At 45.7% G+C, this 25037-nt stretch overlaps 2 protein-coding genes across 5 annotated transcripts in view; one reads left to right on the top strand and one right to left on the bottom strand.

Annotated features, from left to right (window-relative positions):
* The window catches only part of LOC147657324 (uncharacterized), a 231195-nt gene extending 212775 nt beyond the window's left edge, over positions 1-18420 (bottom strand). For both annotated transcript variants that reach the window (XM_086909904.1, XM_086909900.1), the window contains exon 1: positions 18261-18420. In XM_086909904.1, coding sequence (XP_086766030.1) covers positions 18261-18283 — 23 coding nt within the window. In that variant the 5' untranslated portion in view covers positions 18284-18420. The remainder of the gene's footprint in view (positions 1-18260) is intronic.
* Shrm (shroom) overlaps positions 1-25037 on the top strand; it is a 168936-nt gene that overhangs the window by 91077 nt on the left and 52822 nt on the right. For all 3 annotated transcript variants that reach the window (XM_086909878.1, XM_086909879.1, XM_086909880.1), the window contains 6 exons: positions 16424-16804; positions 17537-17849; positions 18788-19039; positions 19149-19303; positions 19448-20356; positions 20467-22317. In XM_086909878.1, coding sequence (XP_086766004.1) covers positions 16424-16804; positions 17537-17849; positions 18788-19039; positions 19149-19303; positions 19448-20356; positions 20467-22317 — 3861 coding nt within the window. The remainder of the gene's footprint in view (positions 1-16423; positions 16805-17536; positions 17850-18787; positions 19040-19148; positions 19304-19447; positions 20357-20466; positions 22318-25037) is intronic.

The raw sequence follows: 25037 nt of genomic DNA, 5'->3' as shown, positions 1-25037 counted from the left end.
AAAATGTCGCGTTGCGGGGAAAAAACTAACTCGAAACTAAATCGAAACGACAATCTTTTTACGCGTCGAATTGTTCGCATTTCAAGCCCGCGTTTACTTGATCCCCGCGTAGTTGTCCATCGATACGTCACGTTATTCTTTGTATCGAGTTCATCTTCGATTCCGAACTTCGACATCCCCGATCCTACTCTTCTTAGATACGCGATCTAATTGATCGAGCGAACGGATAGATCGCGGGGATAAAAGTAGATGGACGCGATCGATGATGCCTCATCGCCGAAATCCGTTCGATCTATCGGTAGTTGCTCCGAGGTTAGCTCCTCCGAGCGACAGGATGGAATTTCGATGGAAACCGAGATACGGTTGCAATTACTTTTTTACGGTGCAACCTGTCGCGCGACTTTTTTTCTTTTTTTTTTTTAAAACGGTGGATCGAGAGTGGATGAAGGAAGAAGGAAAAAGATTGGGCCGGTGTTTTCAAGCGGGCTGCGCCCGTTTCGCGTTTTTATTTTAATCGGCAGACTGTTGTTGGTTCGCGACGGTTTTTCCCCGGCCCATTTGATTTCTGGAGCAGCACGTGTCGAGGCACGAAGCCGACGAAAGAGGTGTCGCGCTGCCTCATACGGTTGGAGCAGCCCAACGACCACTTCTTGCGACGACCGGTGACCGTACAAGGGCCGAAAGGCCTGGAAACGAATCGAGAAAGAGACGTACGCCGCCGATTGCATTCCTGGCCTTGCGACGTGACACGGCCATTTTTTTCAAATCTTCGCTCATAACCCCCTAACCCACTTGACCTCGCCACTTAACCAACCAATTCTTCCATAACGTCAAAAACGTATACGAATATTTCTCGTATATCGATCACGATCGAATTTCCTTCAAATCTTGAATCGCGAGTCAACGAGATTAGAAATGAATTCTTACTTTTAGATTTCCAGATTTCCTTGTCGAGGAGCGTACGAATCACGATCTCGTGAGCGAAGGATAGCGAGCGTTTTTTCAACGAGAGGAAAACGGAAACGTCGCTTCTCGTACAGATCTCGTTCAAGATCGAGAAACAAGAGACTTTGTTCGAGATTGTTCTCTTTATACCGAATCTAGTTTCCGGTTTAATCTCGAATCGAACGCGTTTTTTCGAGATTTCACGATAATTATTTTTTCTCCCTGCCTCTCCCCGTTGAATGGACGTCGAAGAGACGTGGTGAATGGATCGTACAAAGAAGGATCCCACGTGCGAGGAGCGACAGGGGGAGGAAGGCAGGTGGCTCTTTTGCCATGGTATTCGGAGACCGAAACCGATACCGTCGCATTAAAGTCGACGTCCTCCTCGGTTTGCCTTTTTCCGCGAGGTTGCCTTGGCCGATGACATCTGGTCGACGGTCAGGAATGCCGAGCAATAACCGGTCTCTCTCGATACTCGCCGAGTGCATTTCTGCCTAGGTGAAATTCCTGAGCGAACGAGCGGCGAAACTCGCGCAACCCGGTCGATATTCCTCGAGCGTGTCCGCTTCGCGCCAACCGGCCGACCAGACTGTTCCGCCGTTCGCACCATCGTCCGAACAAAAATCTTTCATTTTTTCCTCGCGTTCCTGACGATAAATTCGACCCGACGACAAACCATCAAACCACCCTGACTCTTTCTAGCTCAACCGATACTCGCCCGGACTCGAGGAGATCTCGATATGGGGAGCGCGGGGTGCGTAACGAGAGGGAAACGTTTCGTTCCCATCGTTGGGGAGAAACGTCGATCAAAGGTAAAAGTGCAACGGTTGCGTTACGGATACGGTGAAAGTGTGGGCAGGCAGGCAGGCAGGCGTCGCTCTCGGATCCGTAACCCGTGTCGCGTTACGGACGTCGCGATCGGATAAATCGACGCGTTGGCGATGTAATTGCCGTTAATTAAATTAGCCCGAGCGCGCACCAACCGCAACGCGCGCCTCGCTTTCCCGTTATTCGGGATCAACGGGGCTATCCCGTAATTAGTAATTGCACGTTTACTCGATCGACCGTTCTTCCAGCGCTAATTTGTCGCCGATATTTATCGTCGATCGACCACCGTGACTGGGCCTCCTTCGTTTTCGCTGGCATTTCGATCTCGCGCTCGAGCATCCCTCGATTTTTCATCTGTTCATCGCGAGTACCGTGAACAGGCGCGAAAGGAGCCGCTGTTTATCTCTTTTACCGCAAACAGTGGGTAGCCGAGGTAAATGCGGCGAGTATCGGTGCACAGGGAACAGGGTTAACCATCAACTGGGACGGACGGTGAACGTGACCCAAAATCGCCGGCAAATGTCGTCGCGTCCGCGAGTCTCGTCCAACAACTTTTGCGCCTCAAAAGTGCTCCAAATCCGATCGAATACCGCCGAATCTGTCGTTCCTTAGCGTCACCGATGGACCACTCGCCGATCTATCCCGGACCGAAGCTTGGAGAGATGCGAATGTCGATCGATCGATCGATCGATCGATGGACGGAGATTGCTGTTGACCTAGACGCTGTTTACGCGATCTGAAATCTAGGCGATCGTGATAAAAAGCGGGAAGAGAGAGAAGAGTGGGTAGGTCGCGTAGCGTCTCAACTGTCAGCGAGTGACAGCGGTTAACAGTATCTGGCCCCCACCGATCGCGTGAATTATACGCGAGCAACGCGTGATTCACATCTCTGTCGTCTTATGGCGCAGGTGGGTGTACTTAGGTTGCGCGAGTCGGTTGTCAGTGGCGCGCGATATCGAGCGGCTGTATATACGTCGCGAGTCGGTCGACAACCGTTGACAAGAAAGGTGGTGGTCTAACGGCACTCGCGGTTACGACCAACACGGATGTTGGTCCGCTTCGGAAGCACCGATCTTCTCTGTCGGTCGCGCGTAGGTGGCTTCAATTATTACGCCGAAAGGAGGAGCGCGCCGATTCTCGCCCGACTTTACGACGATTCGCGTGGAAAGAAACGTTGCGAGTTCGAGGCGAGGATTCGCGCGGTGGTCGTTGTCTTTTATGGAAAGTAACGGCGGTCGATGTTACGTAATCGAATACCACGCAACGCGATCGTTCGCGGTCCGCTTTCTTTCTTTTTTTTTTTTTTTCTTTTCTTCGTTCCGCCGTCGTCGCAGCTATGGAATACGTTGATGTCCATATTTATCGGAGGCTCGATAGTATCGGAGAGAAGAAGTTATTACGAAGAGCGGAGACGGAAGAAAGAAACGGTGCAACGCGCGGTGGTCGTCGTCGTTCGTGTAACGAGACGCGCTCGATCTCGGCCTTTTCGCCGTGCGTATGTATATATATACGAGCTCGCATCGCGCGAAAGGGCTACGAGGTTAATGACCGAAACACGGGAGGGAAGGCCCTGAAGGGAGAGGATCCGTCGTGGAAAAAGTGTCGCGATTTTACGCGCGTTCGCGTCCGACGTCCTTCGTCGTTACGACGAAGTGGTAAAGTCGATCGTTCTCGCGCGCGAAAACAAGCCGAGAAAAGAGAAGGGAAGATAAGCGTTCCGTAGCGCGGAAGAAATCGTAATTGCATCCGATTCATCCACCCACCACGGGAGGTGAAAAGAAGCGGAGGCACGTTCCTCGTAAAATTTTCCTCGCCTCGTCCGATACCGATTGGCCGCTAACGAGGAGCAGCGGCGGCGAGCCTCGCGTTGGAGGAAGAGGATCTTCTGGCAAAAAGCGCGGATGGGTTTGGTTGGCACCCACGCTCGATGTCCTACGCCAATGGTAGAGGAGCGAGGAGGGGAAAGACCGGTTCTCTCTCCGGTCGTACGAGGTCCCTTCCACCAGGCTCGAACCAGCGCGAGTTCTCCTCTCTCTCTCGTCCTCTCGACGACCCTATCTATCGTCGTCTCGTTCCTCGCCCGCTCCTCTCCAACCAACGTGTCACCACCATCACCACCATCACCACGCTATCAAGTCTCGAACGGTTTCCCTGCGAATAACCGATGTGGCCCGCTCATTACCGCGTACCTCGTCAACCAGGGATCCGCTCAATTCCGAAGTTGGAATCGTTGCTCGACCCAGCGCTCGTGTCTCCGGAGATTTCAACGCCAACCTAAACGCCATCGTGTATCACTTTTTATTTATTACAATTAATACCCGCGTTTTCAATTTTCTTACAAATTCTTCCATCTTTTGAAACTCTATCTCAACTTTTTAAATCGGTGCAAATTCGCGCTCGATGATACCGATAATAATTTTATATAATTTTCTTTTAATTGAACTCGCACAATCTGTTCTACATCGAATATTCCTTAGTAGTCCGAACTACGAAGTCGAGATCTTCTTTCTTATTTTTCCTTTTATCCGAGAAAGATTAAACCATCGACTTTTCTATACCTTAGCTTGTTCGAAACGATGATTTTTTTTTCTTTTTCTTCGTTTGTAACAACGAAGAGTCGAAATCCATATCGAGGAATTAACTCGTTCGACAACAGTTTACAGACGAGAGATTGCAGAATCAGAATCGGCGAATCATCAAGGTCTACCTACCGACGAATCGCTCGCTTAATTCGTCGAATCGAACGAACGAGGGCATCCTGGACGCTGCTGGATCGTGATCGCGTCATTCGTTTCGTACAAAGTCGGACGCGACGTAACTCACGATGTCCTCTCGCTGAAACGAGGTATCCGAGGCAAAGAAATCGTGCTGCTCTACAGCCGTATCATCCAGGGAACGAGCCAAGGAATCGGCGCTCTTTGATTGCTCTCGCGTATAGAAACGCGGTCGCCGTAGGTGGTACGATCTCGCATCGACTTTTCCTCCCCTCGATCTCGACGCGATGAAGCACGCGAGTGGCTCGATAACTCGCTGCTTACGCAGCGTGACGATATCGATCGGTCGATACGTCAAACGCGATAACTCCTTTTTCTCGATAAGGAAGCTAGAGCTAGCCAAAGGCGAACTCGAGACTTATAGCAATTAATAAATTTATCCTTCGAATTTTTTTCCACCGGATGCGGAGGGTGTAATATTTAAATTGCGATGCCGGACGCAAGATAATAGCGATATTATTAGCAATGGAAGCCATTTCGTGTTTTTTTTCTTCTTCTTCTTCTCTTTCTTTTATCCATTGTTTTGCACCGTGGTTGGTAATCCATTGTCTTGTCCAATAATTCGTAATAAACGCGATAAAATTTCAAGTTGCGAGCAATTTTCTTCCATCTTTCATTCTCAAGTTTTTCGACGAAAGAATAAAAATCTTTCCGGTATCGTCGTACCATTCTACACGCTCTACTATTTCTAATCAATTAACACGTATAGACAAGGTCGAGCTGCCCGCATCGTTCGTCCCTTTCGCCTCTTTTCGCGTTGATTAATCAGTTCTTCTTCTTCGTTGTGTTCCGCGAGCGTCGCTTATGGCGCAATTGGCCGATTACATTCGCCGTATACATTCTGTGACGCAATGCGCGACGCTTCCACGTGTACGATCGATCGATATCGATCGAATCGAGCAGCTGCACCGAGCGGTTTACGCCTATTATCGTTCTTCGTACGCCCGACCGATTTGTCTATCCGTTAATTAACACTTTGCCCACGCCATCGATAAAGTTCGGTGCCGTTCCACTCCGTTCGAAGCAAAATTATTCCAGTGTAATTGCAAGTAGAAAGCTTGTGTGCACGCGCGACATAGCGATGTAGAGACGTGCGTCCAAGTAAATACTTACGCTGTTTGGATACGATCGTGATACCACCGATTCAGTGGCTCGATCGGTAATCGGTAAGTAGTTTTTTTCTTTTTCGCGTTTATCGGGCGTACAAGAGCAGGAAGAAGGCGAGGAACGCGAATCACCACGAGACTCGGGGCCGTTACTCCAGGAAATCGTACGTGCCTCGCGTACGCATTTGCGTGACACGCGTATACGAGGGAAGCCGTGGATCGGTTACACGTATACTTTTCCACGCACTCGCGCACGAAACGTAGCAGATAAGGAGCGCTGTTGTCTCGATCTTGAGAGCCTTTCCGCGTTTTCAACCTATTCCGAGACCTATTCCGCGGGACGAATTTATTCGATCGGCCTTTGGATGCTGTGCTCGCCTTGTCTCTTCCGGATGCGCGACCGGATCGATCGAAATTCCTCGAATAGGTACAATAACATTCGAAGAAATAGAAGGAAATTCCACAATTATTTTTCCCCCATCGAATTGTATTCTCGCTTCTTATCCTTCTCGCCTACTTTACTCGAATTTATAATAAATGAAATATTTTTATCGCGAGAAGTAGATGGAATTAAAAGATAATTTTTCGTTAATCGGATCATTTTTTAACATTTAATTTGAATCTCGTGTAAAATACAATATCAAACGTGACAAATTTGAAAAGGATATTACAAGGAAAATAATCATGGTTCGACACGATATAATAGAAATAAAATTTCTATTATAAGGAAATTTCATAAGTATCTCGAGGATCGAGGAAAACGCGGAATCGGACCAGGTTGAAAATCGAAATCGATCGACGACCCGAATGATCTCGCGAGAAATATGCGGATAGATAATCTCGATTCAACGCCGATCGGATGAAAATAGAGCCGCTATCGAATCGCATCGCCGAGGAATAATTGCTACCGAACGTGGAGAATGGTAAATAACAAATTGCGACGCCTCGATTTTTCACCATCCCGCCACTCTTTTCTTTCTCCATCGGAGAATTATCTAATCTCATCTTGATGGCGAGTCGCTTCAACCATCGAGCGAAGCGATCCAAGATCGAGAATCGAATCGCGATCGCGAACGTCGATCGCGTTTCATAGGACGACGAATCTGATCTCGTCCCTCGCGAGTCTCGTACTCGCCAGAAATCGATCGATAACATCGTTTCCGAAATCCGAGTAACAACATCGCGATCGCGTAACGACAAGATATATCCGAGTCGATCATCCTTCGTGTCTCGCTCTTTGTTCCATATTATTATATTTCGTTTCGCCACTTCGTCGAATCAATTTTTTAACGTCGATCGAAAAAAGCTCGCTGAAATAAAAACGGGAACACGCTTCGAGAACACGTTCCATACCGAATGGAACGAAACATCAGAGCCGAGTTTCGAAAGGGAACACGAGCCCTCGATCGGCAGCGAGGGTCCAAACCGAAGAAAATTACGATCCATACCTTCGCCCGTTTCGTCGTATTTCACCGCGTCGTCGTTTCCCTTCTCTCGACCCTCGTCCTCTTCCGCGATCGTACGTCCTTACCCCGACTCGCGAATGATCGCGTTAATAAGGGCAATAACTTTCATCCCGGCATCCTGTCGAAGAATAAAACAGTATTTACGCGTCTCAACGGGAATAATTCTCGAACGGTGTAACACTTTTTTCGCAACACGCCTGTAAAATTGCTTTCTTATAAATTTTGCGAGTTTGCAACGCGCTCCGCTGATGTTTTACGAACACATTCGAGATACTTTCGGGAGGTACGTTGGAAAGGGAAGTTAAAATTATACCTCGAGTTAACGAGATTTAACAACGGCAAAATTGTGAAAGTTTGATATATTAAAATTATCCTTTTTTACCGCGAATCTTTGAGCTATACGAAAGCCACCCGTCTTTCGCTACTAATTTTTAAATTTCTTTCCGAATGAAACAAATTCACTTCTGTCTACATGTTTTACATCGACAGAAGAGATGTTTCGTACGCTCCTGCTCCTTAATCTTCATTTAATTACCTTCTTTTAGAATTGGCGCTCAACATTGTCCGAATCGAATCAAAAGCAAAAGCGATATCGTTGTTTTACGATTGTCGCGCGAAATGAAAAACGAATGCTCGATAATTCGTCGGTATAAAAATAGTGACGATAAAAATTGATGTAATGCGTCTCGCGCATTCGTAAAAGTATGTTTTGTTGCACGATCGTGGAAAGCCCGTGCGAATATGCAGGTTCGATCGTTGGAAAAAATCCAAGTTTATCTTCTCACCGTTTGTGGGAGAGAGCGCGGTTATATCCTTCTCACGCGATTCTTCGATTATCGACGCGCTTCGTACCGGTTATGCGCTTCGTTAATCGATTGTTATTAATACACGCGTTATCGTAGACCGCTACGACGGAGTCGCGAGGTAGCTTGATAAATGAACTTTGAAACATTATCCTGTTATACCTAGTAGAAACGAGAACTCGGTGGCACTTGGCTCTCGAGAAATTACAAGTCTGAAGACGATCGTGGATTAATCGTGGATACACTTTCCTCGTAATTTCATCCTTGGATCGTGCAACTCGTACTCGTCTTACGAGCACATCGGTTCCGCCATTCGCACACGCGAATCGAAATGGTGATACCTTTGAGTTAAAAACGTGCAATTTTTTACGAAAGAATCGAGTTTTCCGTTTTTCTGGATCGTAACACATCTCTGTTGACCCAAACACTCGAACGACGGTAATTCGAAATATTTCGAATCGCGGTTGAAACTGTTTCTACGTATTATACGTAAATAATACATATTTTTACAACGTTCTACTATTTTATTCTCGAATTTAATCGAGTAAACGATTAATTAATACATTATTGAAAATTAGTTTGTTCTATGGAGTCAAACGCGATGTAAAAAAAAAAGATATAAGACGGATCGAAGAATCGATCTTATTCCATCGATTCATCCACGAGACATCTTCCACGTGGATGGGTGTGTACTCACCGTTCGCGGAGAATATTCGACAGAAGTGCAAGCGCGGGCCTGCATTTCCTTCGAGACGATAGCTACCGTTCGAAACGAGGTGGGGCCTACGCAGATCCATGCCACAGCCCTGCTGCCCGCCAACGCATTCGAGCTTCGGATCATAATTCTGGTCGGGAGCAGGAGAAAAAGTCGAATCGCGGCCGCCAGATTTCCATTCCGCGGCCCACGGATTCCCGAGAAACGCTTCCTCGCTTCGTACCCACCATTCCGTCCTCGTCGCAATCTCAATATTTATAATTCGTTTTTCCAAGTAACACGTCCACGATGTTGTTCGGATAATTAGGAATTTTAAAAGGTATCCTAACATTCCTTCCTATAATTTATTTCCACGATTTATGCGCGTCTCGTTGCCAATCGTTGATATTCCTTTTTATATAATTTTCCAACTTACGATAACAAACGCGGCGAAGAGAGATTCTAGAGAGATTCGAGAGAGAAATCACGAATCGAACGTTGAAAATAATGTAATCGTTAATCTATTAATCGTGTCGTTCGATCAAATTTATACGAATATCGAGACACGTTCGAAAGATAATCCTTCTACGACGAGTAGAGAGATCTAAATTCTAAAGTATCTTCTTTGAATCTATCCCTTTTTCGAAAGAAATCGCAAAATTTAAATAACATATCGATATTTCGCGTTTGGAAAAGAAGAAAAATCGAGAAAAAAATATTTTCATAATCCGGTTTCTATCAAGTTTTCCACTTCGATCGAAACGATATCATATCTTAAAGATGAATCTTATCGATGTTGTTTCACGGTCGAAAGTTTGAATCGTTCTATCTTTACGTCCTCCTTTGTTATTTATCGGAAAATGGATAAATACATAAAATTTGAACAAGATCGAACGATTCGAACCACTTACCCGCGATTAAGACTGGTTGTCGTTATTTGCTCGTGTTAACCCTTCGAGTCTTCCTCGATGGGGACGTTAATTATCGATCATTCGGCGGCGGTAGACCGGCGCGGCGATCCGTTCGGGTTCGCCTCGTAGAGAACCTCTCCTCTATTTTTCATCGTCCCTGAACCCCTCCCCCCGTGCAGGTCGTACTACACGGCCGTCTCGCTCGTTCGTCATAACGAAAGCCCCTCTCCTTTATCGTCCATCGATCTGGCTTTTTCGCTGTCTTCGCCGGTAATTGCCTTCCACGTCCCGTCGTTTTGCTCGCGTTGAATTTACCGCTGGAAGCGATCGAGAAATAGACGCGAGGACACGATAAGTCCTCTCTCCGCCGTTCTACGCCCGCCTCCTCCACCTACCCTCCCGCATTCCTCGTCAATTTCTTTTTCCTCGGGCATCGCGTTGTCCACGCGCGAGAGGAACGCGACCCGCGCGACCCGACCTTCCTTCTTTTTCCATTCCCCTCGTTCCCTTTCTTTTCACCGTGATCACCGCGTGATCGCATCCCAAACCGGAACCAATCCCATTATCCCAATCCGAACGATTCTTCGACGAAGAAGAAGAAGAAGAAGAAGAAGAAGAAGAATTTTCAAATCGATCGCTCGCTCGCTCGTGGAAAGAGAAAATTAATTTCCATTTGTTCGATTTCTCGAAAGGATATTATATAATATCTTGTGATTAAGATTCTCGCAAGAATTTTGTTCGCGGAAATTTCTTCGGAATTGTTGCCAATGTTGTCAATGTTACTCGCGACTATAATAATGCACACAAGTAGCGAATCGAGATACTTTCACTTACTTCGTTTAACCGCGGAATTTGTATCGGTATCGAAACATCTTTATCTCCGAAGCTTGATAGATGCTCCCGCTCCGCCATTAATTCCATACTTCGCCTTCCCACCCCGATTAAAATAGTACATGCGCGGATTAAAATCCGGCTCTCGAACGCTCGTTCTCGATCGTTCCTTTGAATTACTTGCGCGTACCGGCCGCATTAATTACGTGATGTAACGCGAATCACGTTCACGAGCCTCTCGTTCGTACCATTTTTTCTCCCCCTTTATCTCTTAATCCCCCTCCCCATCGATTAATTCTCGTCCAGCGCGAAACATGGCGAGATTTCTGAACGCTTTCTGAAAATTAATTTTTCTTTTTTTTTCTAATCCAAGTACGCATACAATTTCACCGATCGCGAAATGACGGTGAGAAGATATGTCTCGTTATATACCGTTGATAGAGAACGCAAATTTATGCTGTTCGATGGCACGCGCGAAGTGAATAAAATAAGATTCACGATAATCAGGGAAGAAGAGCGGAAAAATGGCGACGCTGTTCTATGCCGCGAGATATTTAATTCGGTGTTCATCGTTTCAAAAGTGTGGCCAAAGGGTAATCGTACGATTACGTTTGCACGGTTAACCGCGCTTAAGTAATCGTAATTACACGTGGATTACTATTCCTAGGATACGTGTTCAACTCAGTTTTTCTCAGACGGTTAACAGTACCCAAGAGTAAAATAAAAGATTCGTAAATGTTTGCTTCCTGATTGGTGGCTCTAATCGAACCGCTGCATCTACAGTTAGACTGTCATAGAGGAAATTAACGGCGGCTAGCTCTTTTCCATGTGGATATTTTATTCTCTATGGTATATCTTCGCTATCCAATAATGATACTAGATAAAAAGTATTATCGCGAAAAGTAGCGAAGATGATACGAATTAATCGCGAATTAGATCGCAAAAACTGATTTTGATTTAACTTATTAAACGAATTAATCGATTCTTATTTAATTGTCGTGGGGATAACCGATAATTGGCATAGAAATTATAACGATTAGAGGTGTACGAGGGAATTCGATGTTCGGGTCTCGAAAAAAATCTCATAGATCGAGGATTCTGAAGAAAATTCTGGGCAAAATTCGCCAAAATTTCTCCAGAAGAGAAGAGAAAAAAATTCAAGAGAATAAAATTTTATACACTTGATACTACGCTCGTTTCTAAAATTAAAAAAGAGTAACAGTTCCAAAATTCTAGGGAATTCCGACGGAATCTCGAATCACGAGATATTTTCGAGAATCCGACGTTTTCGAGTATTCGCACGCTTCTATACGTGACTCATCCCGTAACCGGTAATACAGGATTTGTTGAAAAAAAATTATATTCGAAGAAAGACAAAGAAAGAAGTGTGTGTATATTTATAAAATTTTCGAATATTTGAGAAAGGAAAATATTTCGATAACAACATAAGAACGAGGTACGAACACGAGGTATACAAAAATCGATCGTCGTTCGACGTGTGAATAAGAATATTTTATTATCGCGAAATTCGAAAATTTGAATATAAAAATATAAAAAGAACAAAGTCGCAAATACGTATAAACGGATAATCGTATTCGAAACGATTTCGAAAATCGTGTTGCATTTAGTAAATTCTAAATCTTCTGTCGTCCTATAATATTGATCCTCCTGTAATATTGATCGATTGTCTATATACGTAGAGATTTTTTTTTTTTTAAATGTCGTAAAGATAAAAAAAAAAAATGATAAAAATCGACATTCCATTTTCGAACGGAAAGAAAACGAATCGTCGATTCGCAAGAAAGATTTTGATCGCGGCACAAAGACTATTTCCCGGCATTCCACGCGTTCAGCGCCACGACAAATTTCCTAGCGTCTCTGTCGCGCAACACTCTCGTCCTCCTCGACGATCTCTCAACCTTTCTCGATCCTTGGAAACGCGATACCGGCGCAGATTCCGTCAACTTATTACGCAGCTGACCAACAAATTTGCCGACAGTCGTTCCACCGGCGTGGAGAGGATCCGCCTCTGTTCGCGAGCTTGTAATCCGACGCGACGCGATAAAGTCGGTGGAAAAGAAGGTGAGGAAAGATGAGGCGGCGCGCCAACAGGGAGGAAACAACCCCGAGGACGAATACGTTACCGATGAATCGTCGCCAATTTATCACGATGAAACTCGAGGCACCACCGCCTCGCCTCGACCGGCAATTAACGCCCTTGATTTAAGGGCCAAGTTTGTAACGTCGTCGCCTCTGTATTTTTACTCTCCAATTCGCGTAAAGATTCCATTTCCTATGTAACTTTCTTCTTCTATCTTTTTTTTTACGCGCGATTCGTCCAACGATTCCGATCGCGTTAAGCATTTATCTATTTTCGTTTCCGATCGTGAAATCGTACGGTTCGTTCCACTCGATTCGGCTCCATGTGTTTTCCTCCACTCTGACTGCATTCCGTTCACCTTCGACAACGTTTTCGTTCCATTCAGATTCCTTCTACGTACGCGATTCCAATCCTCGATTTTGTCCACTACTCTCATAACGACAATTTAGAAATCCAAAACAGATTTTCGTTTCGCATTCCATTTTTAAACAAATTGTCGCGATTTAATCAGTTAATTAGCATCAATTTCCGGAACATTTCGCTTTTATCGATATTCGTAAATGTACAGCTCAATTCGACTCATTGACCTCGTTTTTCTCGCATTTCCTTACTCATCGCTTACTCCTGCTTAAACTTTTGACGGTTCCGACAGGATAAATTACACGTCCTCCAGAGTTGCGTGCAGAGAATCCGGTAGGATATGATTACACGGACTATTATTAAACTATCGCTAAGAACCACTGCCAAGAATCAGGCATTTTGTTGTCAGCCACGATGTAATTCATTCCGGAGTACAAAGGGACCAACTTAGTAATTGCACTCGTTTCTACGCATTCCCAAAGACAATTTACGTAATGGAGAAATGATTTACGATTATATGCCGTGTACTTAGTCGATTCAGATAGCTCCTTTCAAACTTTCAAACTTTCAATCGATATAATACGAAATATAGAATGATAGGAAAATAAAAATAAAAAAAATATTGCATTGAAAAATAAATCGTTCGACACCGGTTCAACATTGAGAGGTAAAAGAAAGATTAAATCGATCCATTGGTATTCGTCACTCGTTGGTACGAAAAAGAACGAAAAAGATTTTATTCGAAACAACAACGCGAAATCGTTGAAATATCAAAATTCTCGGTACATTTGTATACAAAGGATCCCAAAGGATCGTAAGTCTGTCACGCGTGTCTATTCAGATTCGTTTTTTATTAAGCGAAACTAGGGCGCCGACACGCCCACCATAACGAATTCAATTTAACGCACGCTAAAGATCATGAATTCCTTCCTTGGTGTATACTGTATAAGCCTGATAGTGCGCTTTTATATTCGATTTATTAGGCTTAAACGCTGCTACTCCGGCCACGTTTACGATCCTTAACCACAAACGCTTTGTCGAATTCGCAACGTATCGTCATCCTTCCGTCGTGATTATTAATATATCGTCACGACTCGTCAATGCGGGTTCGGCCCATTTATTTACCAACAATCCCACAGATCGGTTACTCTCGAATCATCGGTCGCTTATCGTCACCGTTTTCGCTGTGCGCACCGGTGCACTTTCGCTCGTTACAAAATCGTTTCTTTATATTTTGCAATCGAGTTAAGAGTTTGAAACGGAATGTGTGCAGACCGTCCGAGAACGTGCGAATCCGACCAATGATTTAACGATTTTTCCTCCATAAAGACCGAAATGCGTAGAATCTCGATGGATATTTATAGATTACCGTTTATAGATGGTATCCGTATACTTTGATCGTCTTGTCTTCGTGAGAATTTGGATTCGCGAAGCGATCACGCGATAATCGATGGTACAAATCTTTCGACGAATCGCGAATCGTCGGAGGTAATTAGCTGACCTACATCCTTTCATCGGACGACGGTCAATATGAAATAGTCTCGCGGGGGCGAATAATACGTGGGTAGCGATTTCTCATCTACGACAAATGAAAGCAATCGTTTATTCGCGGCTGTTCGTAAACGCGTTTGTCAGAAGCGACCGAGTCATCCTTTGTAAAGTGCCAAAGTTCATCCGGATCCTTTTGATCGAACGGATAATGTAGGTGTTTCGATCGAGAGAAACGTTTGCAATCTTCGTGATAAATAATGCTTTGTTATACACGATGTGTATTCAACCTACATCCTGCTTCTACGTGTTTAGACGTTGATATATTTGTTGGAAAAGTGGAAAAAATTAAATAGAGATACATCGATAATTGTATTAAATTTATAATATATACTAGATATTCAGGTTTTTAATAGTATAGTAATAATAGTCGTTAAATCGTTTTCAAATAGAAATTTCACGAGTCACGAATCATAATCACTTTGGATATGTGGAATAATAATTTTCTCTCTTTTCTTTCTTTATTGCCTAAAAAAGTAATAAATTTATCGAGAAGACAAATAAAAATTTACAAGAAAATGATTAAATGGATACAGGTATATAGAAGTAGTGAAACGAGTGAATACTATAACTCACGATTCGTATTTTGTCGATGAACGATGAAACGATAAATGATCATCGTTGCGCAAAAAGGTGTCGATGATGAAAAATAAAGCACGTTTATCATAAAGCTAAAAGTCATTCCATAATTTCTCGATTAATTCCTCGAATCTCGGCTGATTCACGGTGAGATCATAGATCCATTCATCCTCATTAGTAAGCTACTACCTAGGTGGCACACCCTATCCATAAAGCTAAATTACGTTGTGGCACACATAATTCAGAAACGACGCTCGATTTCCTCGATAAGACGCCATGCATTCGCGCGATTCATCCCGTCTCGATATCTCGCGAGCGAAAGGTTAAATCGAGAATTTTATCACGGGCACGCCTATACGTTGTTCGATTCGTCGCGAGTTTCCGATATACTTCTCCGCGCGGATACAAATTGATCGGTGTAGAGCGATGACAATCGTAAAAGGCGCGTCATCCTCTCAGATCTAGATTTCGGAGAGTCTATATTTTTGCACCAACTGTTTCGCGCAATCGAAGACACAACTGTGCTAGAAGAATGGAATAAAATTTCACTTTCGAATAAAATTAAATAGATTCGAGCAACGGATCACGGGATACGTGAGAATTAACCGTATTTCATTCCATTTCTCGTCGTTTTGAATCTATAACTGGAAACAACCTGTGCATGATACACTGTAGCGAAAGCAACATCGTATCGTAATTTTGCGCGCGATTATAATCGATCAACGATGATACTCGTAAAACGAAAGCTAATCGAGAATCGTTTCATAATCGTGGCTGATTAATGATTTTAATTTAAATCGATACATCATCAGAATCGATCGATTATCGTTGTGATTAACCTTCTGACCGTACAATTAAAAACTATCCATCCGTTTTATTTCCCTCTTAAACCAATAAAGAAAAGAAAAAAAACACCTATTGACGATAAAAGTGGTAGGAATATACTTACTTAATACTTGGTTCTTCGGTAAATTGCTCCGAAACAATTGAATATTTAATATATATGGGAAAATTTTAAGGAAAATTAACCCATAGAATGTAATTAGCGAAATGTGGGCAATCGCTTCTATAGAAAGAAACAACATCGAAAGTTAGAAGATATAAGATCCGAAAATTGGAATTTTATTTCCAATATAAATTTTATATATAGCGGTTCGCGCGTATAAAACATATTAATCTCGAGAAGAAGATACGATTGTCGATGCGAATCAACGAATCAACGGTTATCGCGTAGAATAATATATTAAATCAAGCCAGATAAGAAATCAAATTCGATCGATAAATCGTATCGTAAATCGTATAATCGTATGGAAAACATGGATTCGATCGAGTTGGATAATTTTGTTCACTTTACGTAACATATGATAATAATAGTAATAAATAATTCGATGAAATTTAGAAAATTGTTAATCGTCTAAAGACGAGATCGGTTCGATAGGAAAACTAACGGAGATATTTTTTTTTCGGAATGGCGCAGGTGTATCCCGGATGGCGGGGACGTTGGTTACACGATGACGGAATTGCAGCCGTCGCCATCAGGATATCGAGTCCAGGATGAGGCCCCGGGCCCACCTTCCTGTCCTCCGGGCTCGTACAAGTACGCGAGTCACGGCCACGGTAGCGAGGCTGCCAATTTCAAAAGTACCTCGTCGTCCTCGTATCCTCAGGAAGGGTATGGTGGCCTTAAGCAGAGCCCGTCTAGGACGGTACCTCCTAACGAGTATTATCGGCGAAGAAACGACGGGAGAAGATCCACGGAGAACGAGCACGAGGCTGGCAACGCAACCAAGAAAGCCACGATTCCCGGCTACAACGAAAGTCACAAGAAGAATACTACGAGCTACAAGAACGACAGCGGGTACGCGAGCTTTCGTCCAATTTTCAGTTCGTATTCGCGAACTATCTCTTTCAACCGATATCGTCTATCTAATTTATTTTCAAACTTTTTCGAAAGTTTTTATTCGAGATAATTCGAATCGTTCCATCCTCGAGTTTTGCAATTATAGAAATGTTCTCGAATTCCGGAATTTCTCGACCTAGACCGGTCTAGGCTGGCATGGGAATAATAAATCGTTTCAAATCTCTCTCCTGTTCCGCCGTGTGTCAAGGAACGGACGGTTCGTTCGCTCATACTCTTTTATCGAGCAGCTTTTTGCGGGCGAGATAAGAGATACCGTTTGGCAGCCAATTAGACGTTCGCTGTATCAGTCCTCGACACACTTAGATTTCGCGATAGGTCGAACGACAACGAGGATCTCGTTGTTGTATCTAGGGACGAGGTCCTCGTACGACGTCGCAATTATAGTCCGATCATACGCGTTTCCAGTTACGTTGAACTTGTTCGTTATTCCATAAATTACGGGTCGGCCATCCGTATATCTGGCCGAGTAAGTGGCGTCGAACGACATCGACAACGTAGAACAGAAAAAGATACGTAAGCGAGTGAGTACGTAGCGGATCGATCGCCCCGACGATTCGATCGCGCGATTCGCGTATAATTGCTTCCGTACGCGCGATCGATCGCCATCTTTTACAGATAGAACACAGGAGGCAGCCGTTAAAGGATAGATATCCTCGTTTGATCCAACAGGTATAGCGAGAGCCTTGGATTCGACAGTTACACGCTCCCTCTCAACGAAAGAGACGAGGCATCGCCACCTCCAACGCCGCCGGTCCGAGACGCGTCTAGCCTCAAAGGTGTCTGCTACGGACCCGGCCACGAGAAATACCCGTCTTGGCCGAGCGCGCCCGAGAGACATCCCGACGAGGATGTTCACGGGTCGGGGCACAGCGGATCCCATCGTTCCAAATCCTGGACCGATCACACCAATTACCCGAAGGAGAAACCTGCCCAGTACACCAGACCGCATACCAAGAGGCCCAATCCCGCGTTCACGCAACAGGTACGAACCTTGTGTTTCCTGCGAATCGGATGCGCATCACAACGACTCGAATCCGATTCGATTCGAGTCGTGTGCTCGCGCTCCCCTCCCGTTTTTCCACCAACATTCCGTCGCGTTCCGATTCTTGCGAAATTGAAAACTACTCGCTCGTAACGAAGAAGAAGAGAAGAAACGCTTTCGGCTCGAGTTATTCCAATCTTTTCGATCCCATCTCCGTTTTCACCGTTTTCTTCGTAATCCGTTGCGTCCAAACGTAATGCGCGATCCCAAGGAAGCTTAATGGGACGAAGCCCGGTGTCGAACGTCGCGAGTGTGGGAAAAATCACGACGGTCGAAAACGACTACGTTGGTTGGTAAATCGAGCGCTACGCTCGAAAACGAAACGACGTATAATTAATCTCTCACACTCACCTTTCCCTCTCGCGCGGTGACATAACCTCGCGTGGTTGCACGTTGACTTTCCGAAAAGTAGGCCGCCAATTTCTGAGAGGAGGTCTGTTTTCGGCCGAGCAGAACGCTCCCCGTGTCACCTTCCTCCCGCTTTTACCCGCAACTCCAGTACTCGCGAATTCCAACGTTTCCAGCTTCGGGGGAACGTTAATGCCCCCTGTAATTCACTCCACTTTCCTTTTGCTCGATTTAGGACTTCCTTATTAGTTGGTCTCGCTTTTTACCGGCTTCGGTAATTAGCTCGTTGCTGCCGGTGGTTTATTTTAAATCGAAACGCGTTAATCGGACGCTCGATGGGAAGAGCGGCTCGCGCTCGCTCGCGGTGCAAAAACGGAATTCAGTTTAAGTTCAGTTTACGCGCAGCGTGGAAACTTCGATCTCGCAATCGATTACGCAGCCTCGCGTAATTACTTCAAGGTAGAGACGCGCCAAAGCATTTCGAAACGCGAAGAGTCGGAAGAGACGAGTATCGCATCTTCCTGTTTCAGTTGAAGACGGTGATGGAACGCTGCGAGAAGATCCCGGCGGAGACTTTCGAGTCGCGTAACAGAGGCAACGTAACGGAAGAGGAATCGAGATTGTGGCCTCGCGTGGATCGCGAGGGCAAAGCTCTGGGTGACGCGGAGTACGTGGTCCCCTCTCCGCCCGAACGCGAACAACCCCAGACAGCTCAGACTCTCAGCCATGCCGATCTCGAGGCCTACGTTAGGAGTTATCAGGTGGATCCTCAGGTGTCCCAGGTAACGTTTCATTTTTCTTCCTTCTTCTTCTTCTTCTTCTTCTTCTTCTTTTTCGTCTTCTTGTCGGATCTCGAGGATAACGATTCCGAGATTTCTCCTCTCCTCGTAGGTGGACATTTATAGAGAGTCAACTCTAACGCAAGCAGGCCTCGAGGAATACACCAGAGTGCAACATTCTCAACAAGCTAGCTACGCACAATCCGAAGGTTATCACAGTTACGTGTCCAGTGTCGATTCCACGACCAACACACCGTTCCTCGACAGGTGCGATTAAAATTCACACAATACCGATTTATACCGATTATTCCTTTTATTTTCTTATTCCTTTTTTCTTTCTTTTTTTTTTTTCTTTTTTTTTTTCTGCTCTCGACGTCGTATTTTCACGCTCGAATTCGATCTCGCGTTCAGATTGAGAAGAGACAGCGAGGCAGTGGCGCAAAGGCCGACATCCACTTGGGAGGACTCGACCTCGAGAGAAGGAAGGGACAGCGTGGTGACGACGTCGAGCGGAAGCGCCTCGAGCAGCGAGACCCTGAAATGGCACGGATCGATGTCGGATGTGAGCGTGTCAAGCGGGTTGCCGGCACGCCAGGGTACGTCGGATCGATGGCATCACGGATCGTTGTCGGATGTGAGCAGCGTGAACGGTGGAGTTTTATCCCAAAAGGCCGGGAACAACGGTTGTCCTCGCGACAAGTGGCAAGGATCCATGAGCGACGTTAGCACTAGTTGCGGCTTGTCACCGACCGGAAAGGGGAGACACGGCGGTGAAAAATGGCCGGACAAGTGGCAAGTTTCGATGAACGATCGTAATAAACAGAGCCAGGGTAGATCCAGTTTACCGGCTGTGATCAATCATTGCAACGCAACGGGCAACGCGGCCGATGTCTCGTCCGCTATACGAGAGAGCAAGTGGCAAGAGTCGAGTATCGACGAAGAGTCATTGGTGGACAAGTCGCAGTCGTCCAATGGGGCCACCCCGTCGATGCAGTGGGACAACTCGATGAGAATCGAGGGTGATAAGTATGGCTCGTTGACCCAACCGATGCCTCAAAGTCCCATACGTCAGCAAATCGGTACCACGACACCCCAAAGCCCGGAAAATTGGAATCATCCTATACACGGATCGATGTCGGATGTCAGCCAAGTCAATGGATTGTCGTGCAGCAAACAATTGATCGCTCATAGCGCCAGAGTTCAGACCCCGCAGAGACATCACTCGGAGAGCGTGTTGTATTTGGATCGTGAACGAAATCAACGCAAGCTATATCCAGTCGCCACTACTCAACCTCAACTCGACTCTACGCAGACCTCGAGGTATGTACGTTTTTTCGCAAAGTTCACCGATCACCGCGAAATCACGATCCTGCGAAATAATATATCACCGTGTATATTTTCTTTTCTCTCTCTGTTTCTCTCTCTTCCAGAATGGCACCAGTGTTGCCGTCTCAGCAAATTTCAGTGGCAGAGCGTATAAACGAATTAGAGAAGCAACAGCAGCAGCAACAACAGCAGCAACAACAGCAACAACAACAGCAACAAATGCGTTACACTTATCTAGACCCGGAGAAGCGTCATAGAGTGTCCGATCCAACGTTGAAAGCGATACAGAAAAAAGCTCTGCTCTCGTTCTACGAGAGACATCATCAGGCATCCTGGAGATCGGAACCGCAATTGGCCCAAGGAAGCCAAACGATCGCCGCGCCCCAAAGTCCTCCGCCCCAACCACCTCCACGACCGCGGCCACCGTCTTCGAGAAGAGCCAGCTCCGCTTCGGATTACGCGAGCGGTGCTTGGCGAGAAAATGGGAACCAGAGGAATCAGAGTCAGGCCAACCCGGGAGAATTGTCGAGTCCCAAGCATCAACACAGCAACAGTTGCGGTAGCCTTTCCACGGATTTGCTAGGTCCCGTGATAGTAGGACCGGCGATATCCATCGACGATTGGGTGCCGGAGAGGCCGCCCAAGAAACCACACCTGAGAAACGTTTACAACGATCGCGTACCCAGCCCCGATTTGCCACCACCCTCTCCCCCAACGGTAACCGAGAACGAGGTTCACGATTGCGACGATCCACTGCCACCCCCTCCACCAGAATTGAGCGACGATTGTTTCAACGATACAACGACCACGGCCACGACCACGACCGCGGCCACGACCACGGCCGCGGCTCACCATCATCACCATCACCAATCGTCGGAAGAGTCGAAAATTCGCGACAGATCTTGCGACAGACACAAGTTGGAAAGACACTCGATCAGAAGATCGAAACACGGGTCGAAACGGGATTACGAGAAACTTTCCTCCGGAAAGTCTTCTCCGAGTTCAGCCGCGAAAACGATGTCCCACCAGCAGACCGAACAGGAACACCAACAACAACAACATCAATTCGTCAGGGGTGGTGTAGCGTTGAAACACGTGGAATCCGAGATGGTGTTGGAGAATGGCGTCTCGGCTGGATTCGCCACGCATAGAATGGTGGCTACCGTTGGTCGTTCCAGTTTGAGATATCCGTCCGCGCAAAAATTAATGATGAACGGTAGGGTAACGCCAGCCAGACGAATATCGGAGGAACGAAGTTTCTCCTCGGGCAGACCTCCGGCCCAATTGCCCGATCTTATCTCGCAACGATACACCGACTCCGGGAATCAGAGGCCCGCCCCCCAGGTACCCGTCGAGCCGAGGATCATTCGCCAAGAATCGATGCGAGTGGACGGGACGCGAATCGACGTTTCCGGTTTGCTCAGGAACGATTCCGCTCAGAGGCTGGAATCGTCTACCGGTCAGAGACCCCAGCCCCAAGTTGCTAAAAACGCGGATAAAAGTGGGACGGGCAATCAAGCGACCAGGCCTAATTACTTGCCCGTTCCGGAAAACTCGAAGTGCGCGTCCAAGTATCTGGAAAGTGGGAATAATCACGGTTTCACGATCGGTAGTCCGGTGAAGACAGGCTACGAGGCCAATTCCAAGATGTATCCGTCGGAATCGAGCCCTCAGAAGTATCACGAACCTCCGAAATACGTAGCCAATAATCACCATCAACGTCACAGCGGCGACGGGGCGCAAAGGGGCAATTATTACGCGCTCCCTCCCAAGTATATAGACGCGCCGAAGCAAAAGCCTCAACCTCAATGTCCCACGGATAGATACGGCGGTTCTACCACCGGTTCTTCTCCGAGCTCTCCTCCTCCTCCGCCTCTGGCCCCAAGGCAAAACACCGCGGGTAGAAAGTCATTGCCACCACCGCCTCGACCGGCACCTCCGCACGCGCTGCAAGGGTAAGTTTGAAACCAATTCTTCTTTTACAACCAATTTTTATTTCTTCTCCTTCTATTATTTCTTATATTATTTCTTACCGCCGATACATGCGAAGTGCTAAAGATCGCGTCGAAATTTTCCCGACATCGATTTTTTTTCAGATTCGGCCAAGAATCTGACCGTTTTTCAATCGGTCAACGGTTTACGAATCGAATCGTCGATTTTTTTTCTTTTTTTTTCCACCGAGTTTCGTAAACGCGGTGAGAATCTCCGGGCTCTTTACGATTTTTACGGTCGTAGAAACCGCGATACAGGCGATATGCGCTATCTTTCAACAATTTCGGTTGGACAGGAGGAAACGCACACGATTCCATAATTACGACGTAATTGAACGACGAATGGTTGCTCTCGATATCGTCGCCCGATATTATACGTGTTGTACCATATGCAACATATCCCATCGTACGATCCCCTCTACTATCCTGCGATCGATCGGTCGAATTAGAGGTATACACCTTATCCTAAGTTATCAACGAAAGACAGCTTATTAACGGCCCTCCAACATCGATAAATCACTCTCGCGAAAACTCTCTCGAGAGAGTTTTACGATTTACGATTCGAAAATTGTGAAAAGTAAGACACACACAGAGAGAGAGAGAGAGAGAGAGAGAGAGAGAGAGAGATCTTTCTTAAATTCCACAAACTATCGCGTTCTAATCGTTACAGTTTCGATTCCCGCATACATAAATGGTATAATGATCGCTCAACAATTTTGCAAACTTACGATATATACGTGTATATCCCTTGCGAAATAGTCGATTTCGAGAAAACCGTACATTTTTTTCCTTATTAATTCTCCGCTCACCGCGCTTTTTCACCATTCATTAATGCCAACCTATGAATTTATAGTTCGAAACTGGAGTTTCCCTTGCGAATCAACGAAGATTAAATCTGACGAGAATGAAAAAAAAAAAAAAAAAAATTCGCGAATCATCTTCTCTTTAAGCGGTTTATGTACAAGTATGTATATTCCTGGAAAGAAAATCTCGACTACCCGTGCTAAGGAACAGCGGTAAAAGCGGAATCGTTACCAGCCCGATACGAGAGCGTTGAGCAAGAATTACCGACAGATTATCAAGCAACGAAGCCAGACCAGAGATCCCTCGATGCTCGTTTTTGCGCCGCTTTAAATCCAAGAACTCGTAAATCCCCGGGGATGAACGGCAGCGATGCCGATAGTTCGGCTCGCCTCGTTAATTATCTTCTCGTTCGTTCGCTCGGCCGAATCGTATGCATTACCATCGGATTATCATTGCAAATCTAACGGTGTCCCATTACCGCCTTGATTTACGAGCGTGTGACTTTCCCTGAATCGCGTCCGGCGGCCACTGTCTTCCAACGACTTCGAACGGAACTATTTACGATCCCCGCTTCTTTTAATCCTCGCGTCCACGCGAATTCTCCGTTCAAACTCCGGCAATCCTTCCTTCCTTCCTTCCTTCCTCCGATTCATATTTTTTATTCCGTTTACATTTTCGGTGTTACATAAATCGATATTGCATCACCGAATCGAAGAAAAAAGATATCGATTATTATTATTATTATTATTATTATCATCATCGTTCACGATCAATCACGATCGATCGTTCGAAAGATGGAAAATTTCGAATCGGCTAACTGAAAAGAATTAATCGAGATAGTTGCAAAAAGAAGGAAAAATGACAATTCGGAAGCAAGATTGATCGAACGCGAAACGCTTTTCATCCTAGATCGAGTCTTACGGCGGCGAGTCTTTCCGTGACTCTCGACGTACCATCTCTTTGTCCTTTTTGTCGGTTTGATGGTTTTTTGGGTCACGAAATGACGCTCCTCGATCGATCTATCGCGACTTTTATTTCAAACAATTCGAATTTCCTTAATCGCGACGCAGGAAATTAATAGCCGATCGATTAATAGTAATTTACGCATAATGTCGCTTTGAATTCATCAAAGGACAGACTCGTTGGATGGAAAGCACAGGATGTAGTCTCGATCTCGCGAAGCGATAAGTCTTTTCACCTTTCTTTTGTTTCGTTCTCGCTCTGATTGGATGACCACCAACTTGACTTCTGTAACGGCCGAGCGATCTTCCAACGGATTTTGACCTCGCGACACGGTTCGAGGATCAAACGCTCGTTATGACCTTCGTGCGAGCAAGAAACAAGAGATATAGAGTCTTGCCATTACTTACTCCTATTTCACTAACAGGATCGAAATCATTTGAAATTATTTCGAATCTTGTACACTCTATATATCCTCCTATCTCCCACCACGTGTTTACCAGCAATAACAACAATATAAAACAAATCTAATTACTATCTCTAATTATTACTCCAAACAAAAATTTCCGTGACATAGTTGTAACGTGGATACTGCTGATCTTCCTCGTTCACTACTACTCTCTCTCTCTCTCGCGCGCGCGCGCGCGCCCGCGAAGGTTTAACCTTTCGGCTAAACCGAGCCACGAGGCAGAAATGTCAGAAAAAAGGTTACCCGCGTGGCACCACCACGGGCGTGTTTGCCTGTTCTTTGGCGCTCGATTATGCTCGTTGTGCCATTGCTGTTCCAACCGCACGGATCGAGCAATTGAACGCGTGAGAATTCGTCGACTATTCGGCCTCGTTCGATGATATGTATATCCGTGTCTATCGAGTTAGAGAACACGGTAATATAACGCTTCTACGTTCTTCAAATCTTCGTA

This window comes from Apis florea, unplaced genomic scaffold (assembly GCF_048593485.1).
Source record: "Apis florea isolate Af1SG1 unplaced genomic scaffold, ASM4859348v1 contig_3170_pilon, whole genome shotgun sequence".
NCBI lineage: Eukaryota > Metazoa > Arthropoda > Insecta > Hymenoptera > Apidae > Apis > Apis florea.
The sequence above is the reverse complement of the archived record's forward strand: the minus strand, read 5'-3'. Positions and strand labels throughout refer to the sequence as shown.